The sequence below is a fragment of the Rhipicephalus microplus genome, chromosome 3 (genome assembly GCF_043290135.1).
Source record: "Rhipicephalus microplus isolate Deutch F79 chromosome 3, USDA_Rmic, whole genome shotgun sequence".
Lineage (NCBI taxonomy): Eukaryota > Metazoa > Arthropoda > Arachnida > Ixodida > Ixodidae > Rhipicephalus > Rhipicephalus microplus.
The window spans coordinates 89,810,317-89,838,145 of NC_134702.1; the positions used below are offsets into that span (position 1 = coordinate 89,810,317).

At 45.8% G+C, this 27,829-nt stretch overlaps 2 protein-coding genes across 2 annotated transcripts in view; both read right to left on the bottom strand.

Moving 5' to 3' along the window:
* Positions 1 to 1,814, bottom strand: part of LOC119172482 (nose resistant to fluoxetine protein 6-like) — a 16,553-nt gene extending 14,739 nt beyond the window's left edge. The window contains exons 1-2 of the mRNA XM_037423604.2: positions 1,727 to 1,814; positions 809 to 974 (exon numbers count right to left, since the gene is read on the bottom strand). Of these exons, the coding sequence (XP_037279501.2) occupies positions 809 to 974; positions 1,727 to 1,788 (228 nt within the window). The 5' untranslated portion in view covers positions 1,789 to 1,814. The remainder of the gene's footprint in view (positions 1 to 808; positions 975 to 1,726) is intronic.
* A 978-nt stretch (positions 1,815 to 2,792) lies between these two features.
* Positions 2,793 to 27,117, bottom strand: LOC142802865 (uncharacterized). The gene is made up of 7 exons (XM_075887931.1): positions 27,099 to 27,117; positions 23,996 to 24,055; positions 22,980 to 23,064; positions 12,852 to 12,943; positions 4,926 to 5,105; positions 3,767 to 3,860; positions 2,793 to 2,835 (listed from the first exon to the last, which is right to left on the bottom strand). The coding sequence occupies exons 1-7, from the start codon at positions 27,115 to 27,117 to the stop codon at positions 2,793 to 2,795; spliced, it is 573 nt and encodes a 190-aa protein (XP_075744046.1).
* Between the last annotated feature and the right edge of the window lie 712 nt (positions 27,118 to 27,829).

A 27,829-nucleotide genomic window follows, 5' to 3' on the forward strand; every position in this document is an offset into this window, starting at 1 on the left:
CCAAAATTTAAGCACCTCATGAACGCCCAGCCATCTCTATCTGGTGTCTTTCATGATACTTGTGACCATTTTCGATAAAAAAAAGCAAATAAGACGCACATCTGAGGCACAACATGAATAAGTATGTATTACGTGATGCGTTTCTTTACTAGAAAATGCATATATACCTCATTCTAACGACCATGGTTGCTTCTACGCTGCGCTGACAATGCGACACTATGTGTGCAAAACCAAGGGTTTTACACGCTTCGCTCAAACAGTAAGATGCTGCCACCTACCAGTGGCTCTACGTTCTACATTAGCTTTTCTTTTCTTACATTACTGCCAGATGGCGTTCATACCTCACACGACACCTCTGAGTAGAAGACTATCGTATTTCGATTACATTTGCAGCTTAGCACGCAGATACACGGCTATTTTTCTTAAAAAAGCAGTTTCAAGCACTGAAGTAGCTGACTGGTAGAACGCCTGCTTGCTAAGCAGAAAGTCAGGGTTCGCGCTCATTTATTTGCATCTATCTGAAATTTTCACCCAAAGACAACGCCAATTTTTTCGCTTACAATTCACTATGCAAACACCGGAATTTTCGCTAAACGAGCTTTTTAATGCTATCGTGCCAAAATGAAAAAAATCATCTCTATGAAACACAGCTAGGCCGCTATCTAAAAGATGGAAAAATTGCATGCTGCTTTTAACACTTTTTTTTTTACAGGAAACTGTTTTAAGGCACAATTTGCGAAGATATTCCTCCAAGAACACTTTATTGCAGACCTCCGTAAGCAAATGCTTTCAGAAAATGTAAACTTACTGTCACAGATATCGTATAAAAGTTTCTGATCTGAAGAATTAAGCGCCACCAGTTGGAGGACACATCATTGTGTAGATTTTGGAAGTACGCCTTCGTGTTTGGGCCGTCGATAAACGGGTCGAGTGCATACAGGCACATGATGATGAAAAACATTGGAATACACGTCCTGCGGAAGAAAAGAGGCGATTACTTTGTATAGTTAACAAAAAAAAAGCACCGACGCACGTCAATTCAATCAGCTCCGCTTTGCGTACAAAGATTAAACATCTAATGTGGGGGCGTTCCATTCGTCGGGCTAACGCATTTCTGTGTTTTTCAAGTCTTCCAGATAAGCTGTTTTATTGATGTTTAATAAAATTTATTTGCTTAGCTTTGAGCTGGTAGCGTAAGCCTCCAGCTTTACTAACCACAACACATCGCGTGCCAGTGGAGTGCTACTATAGCAACACGTACACCGTTTGCTTGGCTAAGTTTTTACTTCCTTCTTGGTGCAAGGGATCCGTAGTGGGATTGAGCCGACCTCTGTGACACGCATACGTGTTTCTAATTATGATAGTTTTCTTACGGCCCTCACAGACTTATGTCGCACATAGCTGTTTGGTAGTCTAAGTGTTGCCACCTTCATTTTTAGTGAGCCACCGGTGAGTGGTGCTGTTTACCCAATGTCTGTGGCGCCTACCCGTTTATAATGTCCAAATGCGTTGCCATGGATCCCGGACATAAAAGACTCGATTCAGAACAGCTTCACTGTTGATAAGATGAAAAAGGAAGCTCTGCATATGGTTGGTTGCCAATCATGTCGTTCCTTCTTAGAATTGTTTAAGAAATGTTTATTCTGTTGCTGCACATGTACTCCCATAGTTTTTTCTCCCATGGTTTTTTTTTTCAAGATTCAAAACAATTCGTCTAGCTTTTTACCTGATCAGCCGTCTCGTGACGCCGATAATGAAGACGATGGGTCCGGTTCTCTTCTGCCTCATGATTGTGAAGCACAGGAAAAAACCACTGCGAACGAAAGAATACTAAGAATGCTTTGTTTCAGAACACCAACACTTGTAACAAAGCGAAATGTAAGTTTTCTGACAATCTTCATATCTCATTGAAGTCGTCAACTTAAATAGAAGATGTACACTTTAGAACGATTGAAAGCTGGGCTAGTACTCGAATATCGCTCAGACACACAGCAATCACGATGCAGAAGAGGAGAAAATGTTGGGATTGTGGTTTGTCCCGGCCTCTCCTTTCCGTCCGCGTCGTCATTGCCTTGTGTTTGGGAAATGGAAGATATATAGTTATCAGTTAAATCTCGTAAGTGCAATATGATTCTTAGAAAGGAGACGACAGCTGACAACCCGTGTTTAGCGACGAAGGCTGCTCGGTACACGCATACCATCATGTACACTTTTCACCCCCCTTCTGTTTGCTTAGTCTTTTTATACTGTCGTGAGGACGTTCAAGTATCGACCAGCGCGGCCATTGTTTGTTTCGTCGTTATGATATGTGACACACAGTGTTGTTAAAGTCGGTCATTTCTCGTTTGTGGGCTGATGGAAGTGTCTAGTAGAGTTATTTTACTAATAATGCCATTTAATTTTTATCTGCCCATGGTAAGGCAGAACGTATTCTAATCTGTGACGAGCTTTTTTGGGGGAGGATAGAATGCACGACTTACGAATAATCTTGGTTCTAGCAGCAGGCCATTGAAATTATTGAAGCTCCTTTAGCAAGTGTATAATCATTATTACATTTTTCGAAATGTATTCTGCACCACTCTATCATAAGTTCAGTGTAATACTTGCGTCCAAGCACATTTTCCTGTTTGTTCCCTTCGAGGAGTGCCGTATGGTATTTTGTAATGTTCTGTCTATTTTTATAACTTTATCCTTTAAAATTTAGGACGTCACTGCTGTTGGCTCGGAACGTCATGGCAAGTTCGGCTGTTAATTTCGCGTTGCTGAGCTAGGTCAGAATAAATGCATGCACCTTACTCATTGCAGTGATGGGGCCCCTTGATCATCTCTGGTGCTCTTGACACGAGCAATCAAAACCACACATATAAGTTTAAGTTTAATTTACGTATTTCATTGTTGTCTAAACAAAACAGCCTTTCATCGTACTACATCGTCCTAAGGCTTACTTTAGCAAAATAACTTGTAAGTTATGGGCGGATTTGGGGCTGCCAAAACTCCTTACCTATATCTTTAAGGCATGTCACCACTTCATTTTAGCAGAAAATCTTACGAAATTGTGAGTCTAAGTTTACTGCTTCGTGTCTACAATGAGATGGAAAGTTTTCAAAACGTTCTAAGTGTTCTAGGTAGAAACAATATAGTAGTTAGGACATCATTTTTATTATTGCCCAAAATGAACCAATCACGTCAACAATTACAACTACCAATCCTACACATCGTTGCGCATCAAATTATATCTCACAATATTAACAACCCATTCATGATATTCAATTATCCTGATTCACTGTACAGCATAGTTTCTAGAGAAGCATGAAAAGTTTCATTTAGAATTATAGTTTATTTTTTCAAAGTTTACCAGGTTTTCAGCTGCGATTAGCATGTGAAAATTTAGATTCAGGAGAAACAAGAATGAAGTTTTACAATCGCGCTATATTGAACCAGTAATTGCGACAAAGACACAACTTTCAAACGAAACCAGACAAAAACAGTTTTTGATTGCTAAAATCATAAAAATTAAACTTTTTTCCTCATAATATTTTAACAAGTGACTGCAAATCTTGAATTACACTGAGGGAAAACATACTGGTCTTTAAGGTAACGAAATACACCACATTCAAAATTGAAGGACGTACTTTATAGATGTACTTTGTCTGTCGTCCCACTTATTCCTCCCGTATTTGCCACATTTACACCGTGCCTATCCTCAACATAACTGACCTGAAGTTCCATAGTGCATTCCTCATATTCAGTGTATCTTTGCACTTGCCTGAGAAAAAAGAACGTGTCCACGCTGCTGAATCCGGCTGTTATGATCATAAACGACCACCTCTCTGACAAGGTGAACAAGTTCAACATTCCAGCTGAAAAAGAGTCGAAACAGGTTCCATGATGTTATTCTGTAAAGGTAGTTGTTACTTTGTATCACGTAATGACAATAAGTGCGAAAAAAAAGATTCATTTGACGCTAGTAATGACAGCTGGGGTTTACCATCCAGAAAGCACGGTTGTGAAAGATGCTGTAGTGACAGTTTCAAGAAGTTTGGAACTCATGGTGGAAAGTGCATCTAAATATAAACACCCGGACCTCTAGCATCAATTTCTGCATCCGTCGAAATATTATTTTACCTCCGTTAACATGTAAAGTTCGTACACAAAGCAATTTTACTTGTGTATTATTGAGACCTGTAAATACTATGGCAAAGAGCAGGCTTTCGAAATAAAAACAAGCAGTCGCCGCCGGCTGGATTTGATTCAGTGACCTCCAACTCAGCGCTCAAGTACCATCAACCCCAATCAACGCGGCGGCCATATTTTGCGCATGTGATTGTGGTCACACCATTAATCTTACACCGTAGGCCATACTTTCCTTCAAGGTCATCACTTGTTGTCCTATTCGTTTTCTATAGTCTGTTTCTTCAGAGATGGTTACTTCTCGATCTCTCCATAAATAAATTAGGTATTCAAGTAAACGAAATGCGAATTAATTTTACGCATGTATCTGATGCTTATTAGCTGTTTATTTTTCAATCACTCATTTATTCACACGTTTCGAACAACGTTGAGGTATGGCCAACGGGCAGCTCAATTACAGAATGCTCTGTCCTCAGCAGCGAAATCGAGAAGTATTAAAATTCTCTCACGACGTAATTAGCCACGCATATTTTGCATATTAGCACATGCGCTTGCACTGCATCTGCATGCGTGTATACATGCATCCATTCGCAGTCCCAGGAGAGCCAAAGTTTATGCGGCGAGATCTAGAATCCTCACTTCACGGGCAAAGGCAGGGTAGTGTCACGACGGGCCTCGATACCCATGGGTGGCTGAGCCAGTTTGACGAACAATCATAAGAAAGCCGCTAAAAAAACAACTAGCGAGAAAGCGCGAACTGAGAACACAACAAACGACAGTCAACACATACTCACACCACGTGTCAGACATTATGGAACCGCAATGGCCCAAGACAATGTGGACGATGCCGAAGAATCGCATTCCGTGGAGAAACTGCAGTGCGTATTGGTCTGGCTTAGCCTTGTCGGCAACCCTGAGCAGCGCACGTGTGTTTGATGTCACCGAGAAACCAGTGACCAAATCGAATAGAGCCCCTGTAATGAGGATATCATGTTCACTGTCCGTATTTCAGCGTGAATGCTAATGAAACATAAAGGACCCTACAAGGCTTTGGTGTGCTATAGCCATTAACAATTGCTGTACGTAAATAAATTGTTAACACGTGGTGCAGAGAGTGGTATGGATCGGCCAATGAATCTACAGGTTAAGGTAACGAGTGGCCTTAAATTGCTTCCTATGGCATCCCTGCGCTCAAAGCTAATCGGCAACGTTGAACTATATCATGAAGCTTCAAGTTTTTCCCTCCAGGTGTAAGGTACCAACCACGCTTGTGGCATGAACCCGTCTTTGTGCCTCATGAAAGTATTCTACTCGACTCCTATGAACACTCTGCTCAGGTTGTTTTTCCCATAACGCATAGCCTAGCCGTCAGAAAAGCGTAAGTCACATCAGAAGCCCCATCAGACTTGAAGTTGCGGAAAACAGCGCCCATAATGAAAGGGTATCCGAGAGCGCAAGTAAACGAAAAGCATTAGGTCTTAGAGAGTTACTGCTTTACTTCTTTTTTAACGTTGTGCTTTTTTGGTGCCTGTACAGGCAGACGCTAATGAAAAGCGGGCCCATAAATGCGCAAAATGTAGTGCTATTTCACCATTTCACGGGGCCGGTAGATTAACCACAGATTAACTATTTCCTTTTTACAGCAAGAGCTGTTATGAGACCACATTCGCTGTTTTTGACGCAGTGGTTGTCCGTAGCCAGTGGCCATAACGGCTCTAGCATGACACAAAAAAGAACTAAAATTGACTAAATAAAAAATATCGAGGTGAGAATGCGAATGCAACCAGGGTCCTCTGCGTGGCAGTATGCCACTGAGCTACGACGGTGCTTGAAAGGGCGTGGCAAACAGACCCTATGATGATGACTTTATTTTGGGTAAGAAATCACGTTAACATGTATAACGAAGCGTTTTAAAATATTAAAATAACAGCCAGATGTCCCACAATGTGAACTGCGCAACAAGTGGGTCGTTAAGTGCACCAAACCATTACAAAGGCCTCTGGTGTAAATCCTGATCGTCGTTAGCCAATGCATCAAGTGCACATAAAGTTGTCGAGTATGTAGTGGGTACCATGCTTTTCCGTAGAACTTTCTTTATTTGTTTATTTATTTATTTATTTATTTCATATAGAGAATACTGTCAGCCCTCCGTGAGGGTCAATACAGCAGTGGTAAATATACAAACACTATACAAGCGAGGAAAAACCAACGGCAATACAAGAATACACAAGAATAAAACGCACACAATAGTAACGACATCATTATTTGCGAATGAAAAGATCGTGGTAATCACCAATGTATATGACATACAAGCATAGCAATTCATTGCCAACAAAATAAAAAAAATTGGAGAGGATAAAAATTACATTGTGTATGCTTTTGCCCGTCCTCAAGTAGTATAGCACAAACAACTTGGGGAGTACCATCATGCAATTTTCAATACTTTCTAAAGCCTTTTGAATTATTCGCTGTGCTACAATAAGTGAATCAAGTGTATCCATTCGCTTATTACGTGAGCTATTGTGCTGCACTAATTGAATAGAGCGCATCCAATTCTCATATTATAGATAAGAAACAGTTTTACAACAATGCAACGCAAGGCTCCGCCTTTGTGTTGCGCATGAATCGTATGCTAACTCTTTGCGGGCTCCCGTTAAGAGACGATTGCTAACACTACGCGCGCAATGTGCAACCTTAGCGTACGCTACTAAAACCTCCAATAGCATTGTAGACGCTTGTGCAATACACAGAAATTATGACAGTTTATGGCATAGTGGGTACCATAAAAGCATGCTTGCAGTAGTTGCTCCAAGAGTGCTCTAGGAAGGCGGCTCTTACAACTTTCGCTCTGACTGTGCTGAGCATACTACGCAGGGTTGGCGTTTATTTTTCTTTTTACTAATATTTTAGCGTTTCGGCGACTGCTGCTTTTTAACGGCTACAGCATTTTCCACAAGTATTATTGCGGGCACGAGGATTGAGTTCATGTTTCGGAAGTTTCTGGTGCATTGTTTTTGCAGATTTTGTGCATATATATATATATATATATATATATATATATATATATATATATATATATATATATATATATATATATATATATATTTATTTATATTTATATTTATATTTATATATATATATATTGCCATTGCCACCTAGAGTTGTGCGCCGGCAAGCCCTAGCGAGCCGAAAAGAGAAAAGAGAACAAAGAAGTGTGTGTTAGCGCTTCGTTTAAAGATACACGCTCGTGTCTTTCTGCCCCCCTGTTCCTGTCTTGTCTTCACGGCTCTTGGTTCGTGACAAACTGGTGGAAGTGCTGGGTAATTTATGCACCGTACCCCTCCACATAGCAAGAACTCAAGCGCCGTACCGGTGGTTACTCCTGTGCACCGCGCCAGCAGAAGAATCCGAGGGCAATCCCCTGAGTTTGGACTGCTCGTAAACAACATGGCAGCTCCGACCAGCCCTACTGACACCATTCCAAATGGTACGAACGGCACAACGCCGCTTCATTGCACCTTACTCACACCGCGAACGCCAAATCCCTTTCATGGCATTGCACTTGAGGATGTCGAAGATTGGCTCGTTCATTACGAGTTCGTTGCCGTGCACAACCAGTGGGACGACGCAGACAAACTGCGGCACGTCTATTTCAGTCTTTTGGACGGCGCACGTGTATGGTATGAGAACCGGGCAGGTATTCTTACATCGTGGGATGACTCCAAACGCCGACTTCTTAAGACATATGCCAACCCTGACCGACGGGAGAGAGCTGAGCGCGATCTGCAGTCCCGCATACAACTGCCGAATGAAGGGGTTGCGATGTATGTCGAGGACATGACGCGTCTTTTCCACCGAGCTGACCCCGGCATGCCAGAAGAAAAGAAGGTACGGTACCTCATGCGCGGGGTGAAAGAACAGCTTTTCGGTGGGCTTGCGCGCAGTCCTCCCAAGACTGTTTCCGAATTTCTCAGAGAAGCCGTCACCATCGAAAGCACTCTTAGGCACCGGGCCCCGTCATACGAACGGCACATCAACGCTTCAACTACGGACTACTTGGGAGCTTTCGGTGGTCAAATGGATTTCTTCCGAGAGATCATACGTTCCGTCATCCGCGAAGAACTCCAGAAGCTGTCTGTGCCATCGCAGCCCACTATCTCTTCGTTGTCCAGCGTAGTCCGAGATGAAGTCCAGCATGTTTTAAAAGAAACTCCTTTCATGCGGGATTATCAACCACCCAGTGACTTCCCCCGCATGTCATATGCTCAAGCTTTGCGGCAACCTGTTACACCCGCAATCCCGCATCCCACCGTGGCCCCAGCCATGCTGCAGACGGTCCAAGCGGCGCCATATTACAGCGCACCTCGCCTGATTTCACGGAAATCAGACATCTGGCGTGCGCCAGATATACGTCCTCTCTGCTTCCACTGTGGCGAAGCTGGGCATCTTTACCGACACTGTTCTTACCGGCAACTTGGACTACGCGGATTTTTGACGAACTCACCGCCACCCAGGTTCGGTCAGTGGCCCCCTGAGTATGTGGCTCAGCAGCGCGGAACTTCATCGTCCTTGCACCAGTCACGCTCCCCGTCACCGCGGCGATTTTCTCCTAATCGCCGTACCTATTCGAGCGTGGCGCAGGGTCGGTCACCCAGTCCACGCCGGGAAAACTAACCGCAGCGACCTTCGGGGGCGAGGCCGCTCATACTGGACAAGCTCAAGGCCTCCTACCGACGTTTTCGCAAACTGACGATACCCCGACGACGACGACACCAGCTGGTTCCGCAAAGATTTCAATAGACATTCTAGTGCTGCTCGACGGTCGCAAAGTCAGTGCTTTAGTTGACACGGGTGCGGATTTTTCTATAAGTAAAAAACAGGCTACTTTCCTGAAGAAAGTCACGATGCCTTGGAACCTCAGGCCAATTCGTACTGCTGGCGGGCACATCATCACGCCACTCGGCGTTTGCACAGCACGGATAAAGATTCGTGGTGCTGCCTTTGTTGTCAGCTTGAGCATTCTCCGTCAGTGTTCTCGAGACCTGATCAATGGCATGGACTTCCTGAGGGAGCATGGTGCTATCATCGACATTCGACAACGCCTCGTCACATTTTCAACAAAAAGCGCCACACCAGAGCATAATCCCAGCCACGATCGAGTATGTCTGCGTGTAATTGACGATGATGTGATGATACCACCGCGCTAAAGTGTTATGGTTCGAGTGGCGTGTAATGAATCAGTACACGTTGAAATGGTGGAGGAGAGCAATCGATCCCTACTCTTTTCCCAGGGTGTCTGCGTAGCACGAAGCCTAGTAGACCTCCAGGCTGGCCACTGCGAGGTTCTTGTTACAAACTTCAGCTAAGAGCGCCGACACCTTTTCACTGGTACTGTCATCGCCTATGCCTGCCCAGTAACCAATGTGACTGAGTGTTTTGCTTCCGAGGCGACCGATAATGACAAAGCACTTCTCCAGTGTGTCGACGCAAATCCAACGCTGTCCGACGAAAACAAACGAAGGCTTGACGACCTGTTGATAAAATTCCACGCCTGTTTTGCTCGTTCATCAAGAATCCGTCAGACATCGATTATCAAACACCGTATTATCACCTATGGTGACGCGCACCCTATACGGCAACAGCCTTACCGAGTTTCACCAACTGAACGACGCGTGATGCAAAAGCAAGTGAAGGAAATGCTTCAAGATGGTGTAATACAGCCATCAAGCAGCCCTTGGTCATCGCCAGTGGTCCTTGTAAAGAAGAAGGATGGTACACTTCGCTTTTGTGTCGATTATAGGAAGCTGAATAACGTCACAAAAAAGACGTGTACCCGTTGCCTCTAGTGGATGACTTTCTTGGCAGGCTGAGGCGAGCGAAGTACATTTCCTCAATCAACCTCAAAAGTGGTTACTGGCAAATTGAAGTTGATGAACGTGACCGCGAAAAAAACTGCTTTTGTAACTCCTGACGGTCTGTATGAATTCCGAGTGCTCCCATTCGGTCTCTGTTCTGCTCCGGCCACATTCCAACGAATGATGGATACCGTTCTCGCTGACCTCAAGTGGAAAAGTTGCCTCGTCTATCTAGATGATGTCGTTGTCTTTTCAAAGACGTTTGACGAGCACCTTCATCGCATTCGGAGTGTTATTGAAGCTCTACGATCCGCTGACCTTACCCTCAAGCCTGAGAAGTGCCATTTCGGCTACAAAGAACTGAAGTTCTTGGGTCACGTTGTGAGCGCTGCAGGCGGTCAGCCCGATCCCGAGAAGACTGCCGCTGTGGCCGCTTTTCCAGCTCCGACAGACAAGAAAAGTCTTCGACGATTTCTGGGGCTCTGCGCATACTATCGCCGCTTTATCAAAAACTTCTCTAAGATTGCGGAGCCACTCATCAGACTTACGCGTGACGACACCCCATTTCTTTGGACTGACGAACAAGTGACTGCCTTTGCGGAACTGCAACGTCGATTGTCTTCCCCTCCTGTGCTTGGTCATTTCGATGAGGACGCTGACACAGAGGTGCGCACTGACGCAAGCAACATTGGTCTCGGAGCTATCTTGGTGCAAACACAAGATGGGACCGAACGTGTGATCGCCTATGCGAGCCACACTTTATCACGTGCCGAAACCAACTATTCAACGTCAGAGAAGGAATGTCTCGCGGTAATATGGGCGATTACAAAGTTCAGGCCTTATCTCTATGGGCGCCCATTTAAAGTTGTGACTGATCACCACGCTTTATGTTGGTTGGCTAACCTCCGAGACCCCTCTGGGCGATTAGCACGATGGAATCTGCGACTTCAGGAGTTTGATGTCACCATCGTATACAAGTCGGATAGAAAGCATGACGACGCCGACACGCTATCAGGAGCACCTCTGGAATCCGACCATACAGCTGTAGAAGACGACAGTGCCTTCCTGGGGACTCTCAGTGGGGTGGACCTCCTCAGTTAGCAACGAGCAGACACCGAGTTAAGGCCCATCATCGATCATTTAGAAGGCAGCACCGTGTCGGTTCCTCGACAACTTTCCCGTACGTGGCCGTTATTTTGCTTACGTATTATACAAGAAAAACACCGGCACCGGCAGCAGATATTATCTTCTTGTCGTTCCTCAAGACCTTCGTGATGATATCCTATTAGCCTGCCACGATGAGCTGACATCCGGCCATCTGGGATACTCACGGACGCTCGACCGGGTACGACAGCTATATTTCTGGCCAAAACTTGCAGCTTGTGTGAAACGCTACGTGAAAGGATGCCGCGAATGTCAGCGTCGCAAGTCACCACCTGTAAAGCCTGCAGGCCTCCTTTAACCCATCGACCCACCGCGTACGCCGTTTCACCAAGTTGGAATGGACCTTCTTGGACCGTTTCCTTTGTCTCACTCTGGAAACAAGTGGATCATCGTCGCAACTTATTATTTGACGCGTTACGCTGAAACGAAGCCACAGCCACGCGGTACAGCATCTGAAGTCGCCCAGTTTTTCGTGCACCACATAGGGCTTCGTCACGGCGCCCCGTCAATCATCATCACTGACCGAGGGACAGCGTTTACGGCAAACTTTGAACTGTTGGACGACATCTTCAAACTCAGTTACACGAACCACCGTAAGACAACCGTATAATACCCCCAGAGTAACGGCTTGACAGAAACGCTAAACAAAACACTGGCTGACATGATTTCTATGTACGTGGATGTGCAGCATAAAACGTGGGACGAGATCCTGCCGTACGTAACGTTTGCGTATAACACCGCAACCCAGGAAACGACAAGGTTCGCACCCTTCCGCCTTGTCTACGGTCGAGACGTGAAAACCATGCTAGACGCCATGATTCCTTATGACATCGACCAGCACGAGCTCCTAACTCCTGATGTCGAGGACTACATTCAGATAGCAGAGAAAGCACGTCAACTAGCCCGCGTGCACATAAGATCGCAGCAATGTAAAGACTCCCGAAGGTACAACATCCACCATCGACCAGTTACCTATCAACCTGGCGACCAAGTGTGGGTTTGGACTCCTGTTAGACGGCGAGGTCTCAGCGAGAAACTCCTGAGCAAGTACTTCGGACCCTACAAAGTATTACGGCGGTTGAACGAGGTCAACTACGAAGTCATCCCAGACGGAGGCTCGGCAGCGACCCAGCGCCACTCACCACGAACAGAGATTGTGCATGTCGTCCGCTTAAAACCTTATTTTACGCAGTAATACTCGCCTTATTGTGCCAGGGCAGCAAATATTTTTTTTGTCGTTGTCCATAGGGTCTCGAACGAACTTTGAACTGTATTAATGTTTTTTTTTCTTATGACCAACCACAGACATTTTGCTTTTTTTTTTGCACCTGCATATGCCCTGTGCACTATAAGTATTGTTTCTCCCCTTCTTTTTATTCCCTTATGGGCCATGCTGTCACCTTGTGTATGAGCATCGAGTCGATGCTCTAATGGGAGGGGGAATTATGCCACCTAGAGTTGTGTGCTGGCAAGCCCTAGCAAGCCGATATATATATATATATATATATATATATATATATATATATATATATATATATATATATATATATATATATATATATATATATATATATATATATATACGTTACAATCACCTCAGAAAAAATCCGCATGCTTATCATTGCGCAGCATTCTCTAAGTGTGTTTCTATATAACGAAACTCTAAATTTTGCAACAAATATTAAGTAGTTATGTGCGTACCGTGGGCTTTCTTGAACTTCGAGTCTCGACTGGTGTTGCAGTCGACGTAGGTAGCAGTGGCGACAGCGATTAAGAGAACGCATAAAAACGCCCTGAAAGACAAAACATCTAGATTATCATTAGGTAGCTTCAGAAGATAATGTTTTCGTGCCAAATGAGGCTATTATAACAAAAAGAGGCGAAATTTTTAATGCTCGTATAAGGACGAACTTGAAGCAAAGTGACGAAATGAATCAAAATTAAACATGCTCTTCTCAATGGGAATGAGGCAGGATACGTGAAACATTGCGGTAATGAAGTGCGCCAGTGACATCTGCGATACTAAGGTGTGGTTCGGATACCTTGATGCGAAATACGTTATTTCTTATTACACACAGGTCGGCGTTTCATTTGTTTTCCTATTACAGTATGAAAATAGACGGTATGCACTCTGACCGCCACGGTGGATCAGTGATAGCGCTATAGTGGTGCTTACCCGAAGGTCGCAGGTTCGATGCCCGCCGCGGTGGTTGCATTTTGATAGGGCTGAATTCATTCATTCATTCATTCACTGTTTATTTAGACAAAAACAATGATTGCCTAAGTTGAAGGGACTAAAGGCAGATTACCTCTGCGTGACTAAGGCCCCTCCATCCATACATTTGCTCAGGTGAAGTGTAACAAAAGATATAAATTACATTCTGCTTTTGAATGAGGGAACACAAAAATCAAATTCAACAAGTATAACAGATGTCGACACATATGTTTTAAAATAACACATTACAGTCATCACCAATTTGCAGTAGCAATATTATATATATATATATATATATATATATATATATATATATATATATATATATATATATATATATATAATGCAACATGGAGCATAGAGAAATACATTTGAAAAGAAACAAGTTGAGCAATTTTCCTCTAATATGCAAAAGCGCGAACGACACAAAAGAAATATTTATAATAAATAATACAATTAAGGCTCCTTACAAGGAAAGAAGTACATCTTAGCCTTCTTCTTCACACTGCTTTTAATGTTTTGTTCTTTCAAAAGTTCATGGACATAGCTATTTTCGTGGAGTAGATAAGGTATTTGATATGATAAAGTTTGCTTACCATATGTTGTTCTGAAAAAAAGGCAATCGAAAACGATCAAAGCGTAGTTCATAGAGAGTATCGCTTGGGTAGCAATGCTCCTTATAAGTGCCGATTGCTAGAGGCCCGTTCACTGTGCGATGTATGCGTGCATTAAAAGACACCGAATGGTTGAAATTGCTGAAGCCATCCGCTTCGGCGCCTTTCGAAATCATGCTGTGCTTTTCGGACGCGAAATTCCGCATTGCGTTGTTACCGCCGGCGCATTGCCTCGTGAATGTTTTCTGAATTTATCGTCATTCGGTTCTCCTGTCATCTAACGCGCGGATTTTGTGGTGTTGTGACTGCGCTTCATCTTGTGTGGGTTGCGCTTAGGTATTTTTCAGAAAGGCTTCGTAGATTCATGTAGTTCTTTGATTATCAATTTTTTCCTTCCACAATTCAACCAAATGTACCCGTAGCATCACTTGAAAGCAAAAGTCGCTAAAATACAACGCGTCACTGAAAACCAATTTACAGACTGTACACATTCTTTGTCTCACATACCACATGAATACTGCGTAGTCTATGCAATCAATAAATAAGTAAACAAATAAATAAATATTGACTCATGGGACCCTGCATCGCGCCACATGGCCTGGTCGCTTTGTACCTGAAGCACCGCAATTTTAGGGAGGGCACATCTGCTTTAGCTTTCATCAAAAATCGTGAATAAGGCAACTTGCAGAGTTGTTAAGAAGAATTTTCACTTGTGAATTGCACCGCTCTTCTTGTGAGACCATGGCAACCAAAGTGCCTCATACTGTAGTTGCCAACCACCAGGCAACCACCTGTTTCGTATACGGGTCCTTTTGCTAGGTCATCCACTCGAAAACCATTACAACACTATGACACGGCAGTTTCGAACGGGCATCAAGTGCTTCCGGCGTTTCTCACCAAAGTAGCGCTGAACTGCGATTTTTTTTTATTTTTGCATTCATGTCGACAAAAGCTAAATAAAGTAAATTCACTTCAAATCGCAAATACATCTGTTTGTTTTTTCAAGCATGTCGATAACTTGCTTGATCGTAGTTCTGAATGCACTATATGTTTGAGTTCTCGTGAAGCTAAACAATGGAAAATAAGACACGGCCGAATGGCGTGATGAAGATAAGCACACTGTGTTTTGGTCGAGAGTGTATACACATGGCACACTTAAAATGGCAAAACATTCAACTTTATCATTCACAACGCCCCAATATGCTACTTTTGAAACATGCCAGTCAAAATGCTTTGTCCCAAAACGAGAACGAGCACACCGTGAAGGAGAGGGCACGCTCACACATACTCTTAAAAAAAAAGCTGTAGTACCTATTAAGTTCGGTTTACTAACTGCTTGTCACTTATGTTACTAACCGGTTAGTATGTGAGGTTAGTAACGGGGAGGTTAGTAACCGTTACTACCTCCACTGTTACTAACGCAGTTAGTAATGGTTACTAGCGTACGTAGTAACAGCTGCTTACAAAAACATACTAGGCGCGATCATTTTGTGTTACGAATCGCCCGTTTTATAACAGTCCTATTCACGAGCAATAACATTTCAATATATTGTTACGTAAAAATGACACGAGGTGTGTCTATTTAAAATCTATATTCAAAATGATGCGTATGGCGTCGACTAAGATGGAAGCAGCACGCGCAACCGACAGACTACTTCCTTGTTGTCGTCTTTTCACCGCTGATACGTCAGCTACGTAGCATTAACCCCCCCCCCCCCCCCCGGCGGTAAAAGCGCCGTCTCGGTGCACCTTACTACGGTCTTCAGTAGGCAGGTGGTAAGGTTTTAGCCTGCTGACGTGCACAACATCACTGGGTGTGGTTGCAGGCAGGCTTGTGGTCTCAGATGCAGGAATGATCTCATAGGTGACGTCGGTTACCTGGCAGATGATACGGTAAGGACCCATGTAGCGAGACAATAACTTCTCTGATAAGCCAACTCGACGAACTGGGCACCACAGGAGAACAAGAGAACCGGGTGAGAAGTGAACGTCAGCATGCCGGCTGTCGTAGATGGCTTTCTGGGTGGCTTGCGAAGCCGAAAGTCTAGAGCGGGCGATCTGACGTGCGTGGTCGGCACGAGCAATAGCGTCGCGTGCATATTCGGTTGACGGCGTTGTAGTGGTTGGAAGTAAGGTGTCGAGTGGTAACGTCGGATCACGGCCATAAAGCAAATAAAAGGGTGAATAACCAGTGGTGTCGTGGCGCGAAGAATTGTACGCGAAGGTCACGTGAGGTAGCGCCAGGTCCCAGTCATGGTGGTCGGAGGACACATACATCGCGAGCATGTCCGTTAGGGTCCGATTTAGCCATTCGGTAAGGCCATTTGTTTGGGGATGGTAGGAAGTGGTCAGCTTGTGGTGCGTCGAGGAAGAGCGCAGAAGATCGTCGATCACACGGGACAAAAATGCGCGGCCACTATCTGTGAGTAATTGGCGAGGAGCGCCATGCTGTAGGATGACGTCGTGGAGCAAAAAGTCCGCAACGTCAGTAGCGGTGCTGGTGGGGAGCGCTCGAGTGATGGCATATCTAGTCGCGTAGTCTATAGCAACAGCGACCCACTTGTTGCCCGATTTCGACTCGGGAAAAGGACCGAGAAGGTCTATACCAACACGGAAGAAAGGTTCGGTTGGGATGGAGATCGGTTGAAGAAGTCCAGCCGGGAGCGCAGTAGGTCGCTTCCTACGTTGGCGTTTATCGCAGGAGGACACGTAACGGCGAACGGACCGGGCGAGACCGCGCCAAAAGAAGCGGTGACGCACGTGGTCGTACGTCCGAGATACACCCAGATGACCAGCAGTTGGTTCATCGTGAAGCTCGTGCAGCACGGTTGAACGCAAATTTTTCGGAACGACAAGAAGGAGCTCAGGGCCATCTGGCTGGAGGCTACGACGGTACAGCATGCCATTCAGGAGGACGTACATGCGAAGTGACGTGTCGTTCGGAGCAGATTCGAGACGGTCAATAAGTTGTCGCAGAGAAGCATCACGACGTTGTTCCTCACGTATCTGAAGAAACTGGCACATTGACATGACGCTGAGGCTAGGCTCGATGTCTGGTTCGTCGGGCTGATCAACAGGGTGGCGGGATAAGCAATCAGCGTCCAGATGGAGACGTCCAGACTTATAAGCAACCGAGTAGGAATACTCCTGTAGGCGTAATGCCCAACGACCAAGTCGTCCAGTGGGGTCCTTCGGAGAAGAAAGCCAACACAGTGCGTGATGATCTGTGATGACACGGAAAGGGCAGCCATACACGTAAGGACGGAATTTCGAAACCGCCCAAACAAGAGCGAGACATTCCCGTTCTGTTATAGAATAATTGCGTTCAGACTTAGAAAGCAGACGGCTCGCGTACGCGATTACACGGTCATTGCCCCGCTGAATTTGCGCCAAAACTGCACCAATTCCGTGACCACTCGCGTCTGTTCGCACTTCTGTGGGAGCATCGGGGTCGAAATGTGCAAGAATAGGAGGTGTCGTTAGAGCGGTGATTAGCTGAGAGAAGGCGTCAGCTTGAGGAGGGCCCCAAGAAAATGGGACGTCTTGCTTGAGAAGGTCGGTGAGGGGCCGTGCGAGTGCCGCAAAGTTTTCCACGAACCAGCGAAAGTAGGAGCAGAGGCCCACAAAACTGCGAACATCATGGACAGAGCGTGGGACTGGGAAGTTTGTTTCAGCGCGTACTTTCGCCGGGTCTGGTCGTACGCCGGCAGCGTCAACAAGGTGACCCAATACGGTAATCTGACGAAGACCGAAGTGGCACTTGGAGGAATTGAGCTGCAGGCCGGCCCGTCGAAATATGGATAGAATGGTCGAAAGGCGTTCAAGGTGGGTTGCAAATGTAGGTGAGAAAAGGATCATGTCGTCCAGGTAACACAAACATGTCGACCATTTAAATCCTTGTAGGAGCATGTCCATCATTCTCTCTAAGGTCGCTGGAGCGTTGCAGAGCCCGAATAGCATGACCTTGAATTGGTAAAGGCCGTCAGGGGTGACGAATGCGGTCTTTTCTTGGTCCATGTCATCTACAGCAATTTGCCAGTAGCCAGATCGGAGGTCGAGAGATGAAAAGAAGGTGGCTCCATGGAGGCAATCAAGGGCGTCGTCAATGCGTGGTAGAGGGTACACGTCTTTTTTGGTAATCTTGTTGAGGTGGCGATAATCAACGCAGAAACGCCATGAGCCGTCTTTCTTTTTTACTAATACCACGGCAGATGCCCAAGAGCTCGCTGATAGTTCGATTACGTTTTTCGTAAGCATTTTGGCCACTTCTTTTTGAATCACTTCTCGCTCAGATGCTGACACGCGGTACGGCCGACGGTGAATGGGCGCAGAGGCACCAGTGTTGATTCGGTGAGTGACAATTTTAGTCTGGCCCAAGGGACGATCGTCGGTGTCGAAAATGTCACTGTATGAGGCCAAAACTTGGCAGAGAGCGTCGGCCTGGTGAGGCGACAGCTCCGATCCAATCATGTTTCGAAACATACCATCGTCTGAGCTGGGTGACCGTGAGACTGCGCTTCGATCAAGAGCAGATACAGCGACAACACTGACATCGTCCTCTGTCATGGCAGTTAGCTGGGCTAGAGACATCTGGCAGGGCATCACTTGAGGAGTGAAACCAAAGTTAAGGAGCGGAAGTAACACACAGTTATCCGCTATGGTCGCGATGGTATAGGGCACAGTAACACTGCGCGTCAGCCGAACGTCAGTAATTGGCGTAACGATATAATCACCGTCAGGAACGGGAGGGGTCGATGACAAAGACACGTAAGTGACGGCTCGAGGTGGCAGGCGAACGAAAGTGGTTGGGCTCAAGCGGCTGGTGGGCTTTGCAGAGTAGTCGGCAAAGATTGGTAGATCAAGGCTGAGGGTACCAGACGAACAATCAATTAAGGCCGAGTGTGCCGAAAGGAAATCAAGGCCAAGTATGAGGTCATGAGGGCAGCAGGCTAGCACGGCAAAAAGGACCACGGCGTGACGACCGGCAATGCTGACACGAGCAGTGCACATTCCGATTACTGGTACAGTACCACCATCGGCAACACGTATTGCCTGCGTCGTAGATGGCGTCATAATCTTTTGTAAGCGGCAGCGTAGAGAAGCGCTCATAATAGACAGGTGCGCACCTGTGTCAGTGAGGGTGGTCAAAGGAACATGGTCGACTTGTACTTCAAGCAGGCTATGGTGCGTGGGAAGCGTCAGTAGAGTATTTTCGGTCGTCATTGGTATTGCAGCTTCACCTCTATAAGCTGCAATATCTAGTTTTCCTGCTGCGGTCGTCCAGAGAAGCTCGGCGAGGAAAAGCGCCGAGGTGGCGGAGAGCGGGATTGCCGACGTAGCGGCGACGGGGAGCGAGAGCTGCGGCGACCGGACGAAGGGGCGTCAGGGTAGCGGCGACCGGGCAAAGGGGCGTCATTGGAAGGCTCGTAAGATGACGACGAATAGAAATTGAAGGGTGTGGCGACTGAACGTCGAGGGGTCGTCGGATGCATGAGCGCCGAGGTAGAGAAAGTCTGACGTGGTTGGTTTGACCAACGGCGGCGGCAATAGCGAGAAACGTGCCCAGGCTGGTGGCAGGAAAAACAAATAGATCAGTCGTCGGGTGTTCGCCATTCCGAAGGGTTACGGAAGGGCATTGTTGGAGGTGAACGGCGAGCGTGTCCTCGGGAGTAGGACGGGACTTCAGAGCGAGTCATGGGACATGCTGAGGGAAGTCCGAGGTTCGCAAACTCCTGCCTCACCACAGCTTGTATTAACGCCACTGACGGCTGTTGTTGGTCAGAGGCGAGCGTTGCGAAAACGGGTGGCTGAAGAGGAGCCGGACAGGCGGCTTCGATTTCCCGACGAACAATACGTGTGACGTTGTCATACGTGGGGGACTGGCGGGCGGCTTCACACGATGAGGTCGCAGCCGTGTTGGGCAGCCGGGTGAATCGCTGAGTAATACGGCGGCTCTTGGCTTCCTCGAACCACCGGCACTCTTTAATGATGGCGTCGACGGTGGCAACGTTGTTGTAAACTAGTAGATTAAATGCGTCGTCTGCTATGCCTTTCAGCACATGGGCCACTTTCTCCGACTCACTCATGTGCTCGTCAATCTAGCGGCATAGGGCGATGACGTCGTGAATGTACGCGACGTACGACTCCGTCGACGTCTGTGCACGGGCCGCCAGTTCCGCGCTGCGATCTGCCGCCCAATGATGTCGCCAAAAAGGTTGCGGATATTTTCTTTAAAGGAGTCCCAGCTCGTAATCTCCGCTTCGTGCGTCTCGAACCACACGCGCGGTGGGCCATCGAGGTAAAAAAGCACATTGGCAAGCATAAGAGTCGGGTCCCACCTATAGCTTGCGCTGACCCGTTCGTACCGGTTGATCCATTTGTCGACGTAAACGCCATCCTGACCGGAAAACACACCGGGATCACGAGCAGGAGGTAGAACGACGTATGTAGAAGTCACGGTAGGGGCAGGCGGCGAAGACGATGGTTGTTCAACCTGTGACATGGTTAGACCTATGATGATGCGGCCGTTGCGGAGCTTCGTGATGAAGACGGGGATGTACCCAGCACGTCCACCACAAAGATGTTACGTAAAAATGACACGAGGTGTGGCTATTTAAAATCTATATTCAAAATGATGCGTATGGCGTCGACTAAGATGGAAGCAGCACACGCAACCGACAGACTACTTCCTCGTTGTCGTCTTTTCACCGCTGATACGTCAACTACGTAGCAAGCAATATCACTGAGTAATTACGCACATAATGCCATGAAGGAGAACAGCACACATACGCAAGTCCATGCGAGAAGTGTAGTTCCTAAGGGGTTCCAGGAGTGTTTATAGCCCTAACTTTGGGAAACGCAGCTGATGCCGGTGGGCGGCTGTACTGTAGGATGTATTATTTAAGCACCTTTATTTGTGCAACGTACAATGTTTTTTTTTTAAGTGAGCGGAACTACGTGGCATTTTTTGGGCGTGTTGGTAAACGGAACTTGACGATATGTTGCGCGCTAAGAGACAGGGACATCATAAGAAAGAGGACCACACAATGCGTAGTGTAGGACTTTTAATCAAGCGTATTAAGAAAAACAATTAGTTATGTCTATTTCGCATAATACCGCCTCAACACGGCATAATATTGAATACATAAGACTGGGTAGTAAGCTTGCATGTATTGCCTCAATGAACTTGAATTCATCCCCGTGAATAGGTGGGTGTGTTTAGAAAAAGTGGATAACGATTTAGTGTACTAGGTACACTACGGTGGGAGAGCATAAATGCCATCCATGTTGTTAAAAATACATGTCGCAAGTAGCTACCTGTAAAGTAGATTGACATTGTTAACAAGTTGTTAACAAGCATGACGAAAGGTTACTAACAGTGCGCAAAACGTAGTAACCGTTGCAACCTTGGCATTTGCTAACGTGGGTAGTAAAACGTTAGTATTGGCTTAAGAAGGTTAGTAACAGCCACTGTTACTAACCTTTTGCTCGTGGTTACCAGCTTTTTACTAACTTATTTTTAAGAGTACAGTTTCCAATTGCGTCGCTCATTGACCATCGGAGTTATGATACAGCTGTGGGGTGCTCCGTTTACAAGTTGACTGTTGACTCGAAGGCCTTCAAAACTCCCATATAGCAGATGATTCCTTGACCACTGCATCAATAGAGTATTGGTTGGAAGGCCTTGCAAATACCCGTGCGTGGTAAATATCAGTACAGTGTTTTTCGTCGCTGTGTGAATCATATCTTGTCGTTGTTATTGCTGTTATAGACAAGCTTAGATGATAGCGGAGTGGTGGCGTTGCAGCAGGTGAAATCAGGCATGCATGCTTGGCCGTAGTTTCGCCGAAGCCTATCTTGCGTTGATGACACGATTGTTCAAACAGGTTTCAAAAAGCCCGGGGTCCCAGTACCTGACCTCTCAAATCCTGGCCGTCCAGAGAGCCCGCGCGATGGTGGTCAGACATGAACTTGCCGTCCCCGAGTGATCCTAACCAGGTGACGTCGAGTTAACTTGCGTGTCTTGGGGACTAAATAAAGTTGTTTCACTTTATTTCTCACTTGTGTGAACGCGAACAGGATTCTGCATTTTGATCCTGCCATGCGCCCTCCGGCTATAACGTCTATATTCAAACGTCTGATACCGAAGACCATATTTTTGCAGGCTCCGTGCTATCGATTTTCATTCCTTCCCGAAGTGAAGACATAGCCCAATAAAACATTTGATGTCACCGTTATCACCGGAGATGGCATATAGCAAACGCAACGCGTGCCTCCCGTTCGAAGCCGTGGTGCATGCACAGTCATTTCTAATGTGGTTCAAGAGCGTTCCGTCTTCATAGACATGCCCCGTCATCACCGACGTTCCATGTGGGGTATTGACTTCATACGCAGGTACTACGGGCATCGCAATTCAAGCCAGACAGCGTCATTCAAAAAGCGTGGTAACGTGATTCGGTATGCGTGGCGTCTATATTCCGTAGCACATTTCGAGGAAAATTCAAAGTGCATCCATTGCTCATTTTATTTCCGCAGTGATATATATGAACAGCCGCTGTTTGTTATGGCTGGATCCAGCATATGGAAGAGGTGAGGGGCTGTGAAGTTAAAGGCACAGTAGGGCTTACACGTCTGTTCAACCATAGCATAAAATTTTCTGGAGCAGCATCACTTATAGCACAGTTCAACACAACGAAGCAAACAGCGTCATAGCGCACGCTAAGGGCATTCTTCCATACAACTGGTACCACACCTTTAAGAATATATTTGCACAGCTTAGAAAAACCCCGATATGGATTTTCAGAGGTATGGCAGAAGTCTCATAAGCACAGAGAAGTTGTTTACAGTTACAATACACTTATACATGCGCAATGGCAATGACAATAATATTTTTCCTACAGTTGAATATTGAAAAATTTAGCAGCTTTCTGGGATCATCAAATAAGGGATAATAGCTCTCTTTGTATAAGAACTCCGGAAATGATAAGTAAAGCTACTCACACAATTCCTATTTCGCATTGACTCCATGAATGCGGTTTTCCTGTGACGCAGTTGGACACTTCGAGGCGCACAAAAGCAGGCGTCACTGTGAGGTCAACAAAGAATGAAACGCGACAAAGCTTCCAATCACGGTGAAATTTCTTTGAAATCAAACTATACTTTTTCTATTTCTTTATTTTTTCAGGCATGTATATATATATATATACTACCTAGAACAACACGTATACGCTCACTACTAAAAGAGATGGTTTCTAAGAGTTTAAGAGCCACACCTGTTGTTAGAAGTTACATCATCTGTTTACCGTGGCATTGATCTAACCGCTGCCACCAAATGTAACCTGCAACACCCTACCCTTTGCCCCCTACACGACAGAGCTGGGTGGCTGCCCTCGGCTACACTCTAAAAAAATATCGAGTAAAAAGGGTGTCTTTTTGTCCCACAACAATAATCGTCATCAGGCTTGCGTGCGCTTCCTTTCTTGAAAACTCGGCGCTGGCCACTTTTCTATCGAGAACGCAATGTAACCCTGATAATGGGCATGTCGATCGTGACCGAAATGTACCGGGCGCGGGGCGATAGCACAAGGATGGAACGCAATATAGATGACGATTATTGTTGTCGGACGAAAAGACACCCTTTTCACTCGCTCTTTCTTTAGAGTGTGCTTGGCCTTGGAGGGTCAAAGAGCCCCCGTGACCAGGGCGCGTGCCCCCGCGGAAGCCACTTGGGTCCTCGACTCTAGGAACTCCTCCTAGAGCTTGTACAGGGTCGGCGCTTAAAGGAGCACTGACATCAAATTTACTCGTGTCAAGATTTTTGCGACAACGAGTAGCTATAGACCCCGTAGCAGTGATTCGCGACATAAAATGCAACTAAGGTATGAATAACTACCACTTTTCTTGATTTATATCACTGGTATCTAGCACGATCCAAACGCCTGGCGATTCCGCCATTTTTAGCGCTGGGGGCACTACCAGTGGCGCTACCTCGCGGTCACCTCCAGATTGTGCCACACCTGACCACTTCTCCACAGAAAAGAGTGACGTCAGGCTGAGCCGTTCTGCAAACATTTCGTCTGCAAGGCGAACACATTCAGTCATGCCTTGTCAACTGCATTGCCGTCGTCACCGTACAAATTGTCGACTCGGGTTGAATGCGATATTCTGGAGCTTGGAATCCCCGTGATTCACGACATAAAGTCTGCAGACGAACTAAAATTCACGACACAATGTCTGCAGACGAACTAAAATTCAATGACACCTGCATGTTACTTGTTAGCGATGATATCTGTCTATACACTGTTCCTTTTTGATAGCTCGTGATCGTGTTGGCGTGTATCATATCCGTGATATGAGAAGACAACCTGCTAGCGCTTTTTCCGCACTTCGAACGAGACAACTGCAACTCACTTGCAACTCGCAACGGTTCCCCGACATTCTGACCGACACATACAAACGTTGAATCATGCTCTTTTTTTTTCGCTGTTATTTCAAAGGTGGTTTGCATCTTGGTAATTTCACGAAATCATTCATAGCGTTGCGACGAAGATCAGACGTGACGAGCGAGCGCGTTTACAGGCTTCGGCGCCAGTTAGCGCCACGAACACTTGAGTTACACACGCCATTGCCACTTGCGCATTGTCACTCAGAATGGTATGTGTGGAATGTATCACACCGAACACGTAGCACTAGTGTCAGTGTCTCAGGGCACTTCATTTTCAATAAACTCCCGTACGCTGTTTGTCGTCAAAATAAAATAACTTCCACGCAACGGATTCGATTCAAATTTGGTCAACATGACCTATACACACTGAGAAATCACAGGAAGTGGTTATCTCGATTTTGAAAGTTGATGGCAGTGCTCCTTTTAGGCCGCCCTACCTCTTACTTGTAGATAGTTTCATTAAATGTTTTAACCACCTCTGCCACCACAAGAACAACTCAGGTGAACTCAATTCAACCCATCATTGTATTCGCCGTTCTCTTTTTCTGGTCTTTCCTTCACGCGCCAGTCCCTCCATCCACTTGATCCACTACAATACAAACAATTTATATGCTTGTTTCCTTGTTACAAGTTCGTCGCCATATAAAGAGCCGCTGAACAAACAAGCGATATCTCATTTATCAGTATATTAGTATTCTGCATACCCCCAACACCACAATACCCCACTACCCGTGAATATGTCCTCGACAGGCTAAAACCCACGTCCAAATGTAGTGATAACAAGGCCCTCATCCAGTAGCAGCTCGATTCACATGGCGTATAGGTTTTTTTTTTTTTGGTGCGTTCTGAAATCTACATAGTTCATCGCTGAAAGCAAATTCGTAATGCGTTCTGCATATGTGGTTTACATTGCGACTGGCAGGATGCCTTCTTGAGTGAATGTGCAGAAGGTACGAGAGAAAAAATAAAACTTTGGAATCTCTGACGGGCGTCACTCTGACTTTCAGGAACTATTATTCAGACTCGGCATGTTGAATCGAAGCGTCATCCGAAAATCAATTTGACCTTACGATTGAAACACTAACAAGGAAATAGTTCCAAAAAAATAATTTGCTAGTTTAATCTGACTCCGTGCTTCGCCTTTGTGTCCCTTCGTTACATACGTATAACAGGGTTTTTACAGCATGCAGCAAGACCCCGATTCGCAAAAGAGACTACACTATCCAGTTCATTGCAGCGGCCACGCTCATTTGCATAGTCTAAAAACAAGAGCTAACCAACCGTCAGTAATGAGCAACACTGTCCCTGTATGTAGCTCGTAACTATCACTGCTTTGAACAACGACGCACATCGTGGCCTTGGTGTAAGGGAAAACGTGTTTCCAGACGTATGAAGACTAATTGATATGTGGAGTTCACCGTCCCAAAACTGGTATGAAGACTGCGAAGTTGCAGACATATGCCGCGGTGTCATCGTAAACGCTGCCGTTTTCTTTCTTACGTGCTCACTGGGCTCTTATCAATCCTTATTTTGACGTTTTTAGCCTAAGCGAGTATGTATGGCTACTCGGCCTGCAGTAACGTTTCTATGCGTCTGTCGAATAGCATATTCGGCGTCGCGGGACTAAATTAATTTTTTTATCCTTTTCACGATTGCAGCTTGACATTTATGACTCCTGTGGTCAATAGAGAGGCTATGTAAAAAGGTCCACTATTTAACGCGTCATGAGAATGTAAAGCACGCACCCATTATTATGTCTGGCAAGCGTCTAACCTCCCGTATTTGCTGCAGTAGACTTGTGGCCGGCGTTGCCACTACCACTCTTTCTGCATACCCATTTCGTGCATTGGCGCTACTCGAGAAAGCTTGTGCAGCTCGACAACAAAGAAAGAGGGTAACACTACGCAATGTGTTATTCCCCAGCGAACCGCGCCATACGTCTGCTCCCTCCCTTTCTCTCCCCGCTCTTGGCGAAGTTCACATGTTCAGGTTAGCAGGCAACAGAATAACGGTACTTTCCGCGTGCACTGGCCAAGGCTTTAGTAGCGTTCAAGCAGTATTCATGGACTCTCTCGATAGGTGCTATAAAATTTCTGCGCAAGTTGAGGCTAATCTCTAGGCACGCACCTGAACCCAAAATCGTCTGCATGTCTTGTCGGTTGCAGTCGTTTAAAAAACAGATTGCTAGGCGACCAACAGCAATCTTCTTAGTCGAAAGATATTCCCTAAAGTACTTTAGCTGCAAAACAAAAGGCAAAAATTATTTCGTGAAAGGTGTAATACATCTAAAGCACAAAGGTGAACGCTGAAATTATTTTATAAAATATTGCGTAATCATACACTCTGTGTCTCTTCTGACAGCCACTGCTACTGCAAAGACATCTACAGCACAACACTATATTATACCATGATGACCAAACTACCGAAATTGATAGTGTTAATTTGAGAAGCTATAGCCTAGACGTTGTGGTTTGATGGACTTTGCTCGATGAAGAAGCAAAATTCTTCAGCTGACGCCATAGCTTAATCCTTACTGTACGTATTATGTCCTCTTGAAGTCAGATGCATTGCTTCTCAGGGTGTTTCTGCCATAGCGTTTTGTGAGCGTTCGCTCGCAAAACAATTACATGAACACAGTATATGTTCCATTGTCTCGTCACTATCTCACGACTCACATCTCGAGCTATCCGCCATTCCTGCGCGAAAAGAGTACGCCTTCGCCTACATAAATTGTACCCATCGAGAAAGCTTCAAGTTCCATCGGACCTCTCCCGCCGGGATACAGCTTTACTGTGCCGCCTGTGGTTAGGTGTAGCTTTCACGAAGGCATACTCTTTTCGCATAGAAAGGGCGGATAGCTCCAGATGTTAGCCGTGCGATAGTGACGAGACAATAGAACATCTACTGTGTTCATGTGAAGGTATTGCAAGCGAACAACGTGCTACGCGAAACGTTACAGAAACTAGATAATATACCTTTTGCCGAAGAGAAGATCCTCGGTTCACGGTTTACGGCACTGCGCGAAGTGGGCACTGCTAGGTTTTCTAAAGTAGACTGGATTAAGTGGCCGCTTATAAGCGTGCAATTGGCAGGGTCACAAGTACCCACATGGGGCCCGTCACCTGTCCTCGCTTTTTTTTCTCTTTTAATCCCCTCACCCCTTCTCCCAACGCAGGGTGGCAAACCGGACATGCGTCTTGTTGAACTTCCTGCCTTTTCTTTCTGCCCTTCCTCCTCCTCCTCCTCTGCCATAACTACTTGATGACTCTTATCTTCTCTCTCTTGTTAATTTCACGATAGTATTTTTAAAGAGGTGTCCAGTTGCATGGGAAGAATGTGGACGGACCAGAAAGCAGCGTGGCTGACGAACATGGCCCTTCGAACTTTGGTAGATAATAATTCGTAA

What these genes read in the sequence shown, in the direction of transcription:
- LOC142802865 (XM_075887931.1), bottom strand. An exon ending in GAAGTTCAAGAAAGCCCACG is followed by an intron (nt 5,106 to 12,851) that starts GTACGCACATAA and finishes TCCTCATTACAG; the next exon opens with GGGCTCTATTCGATTTGGTC. An exon ending in CATAATGTCTGACACGTGGT is followed by an intron (nt 3,861 to 4,925) that starts GTGAGTATGTGT and finishes ACTCTTTTTCAG; the next exon opens with CTGGAATGTTGAACTTGTTC.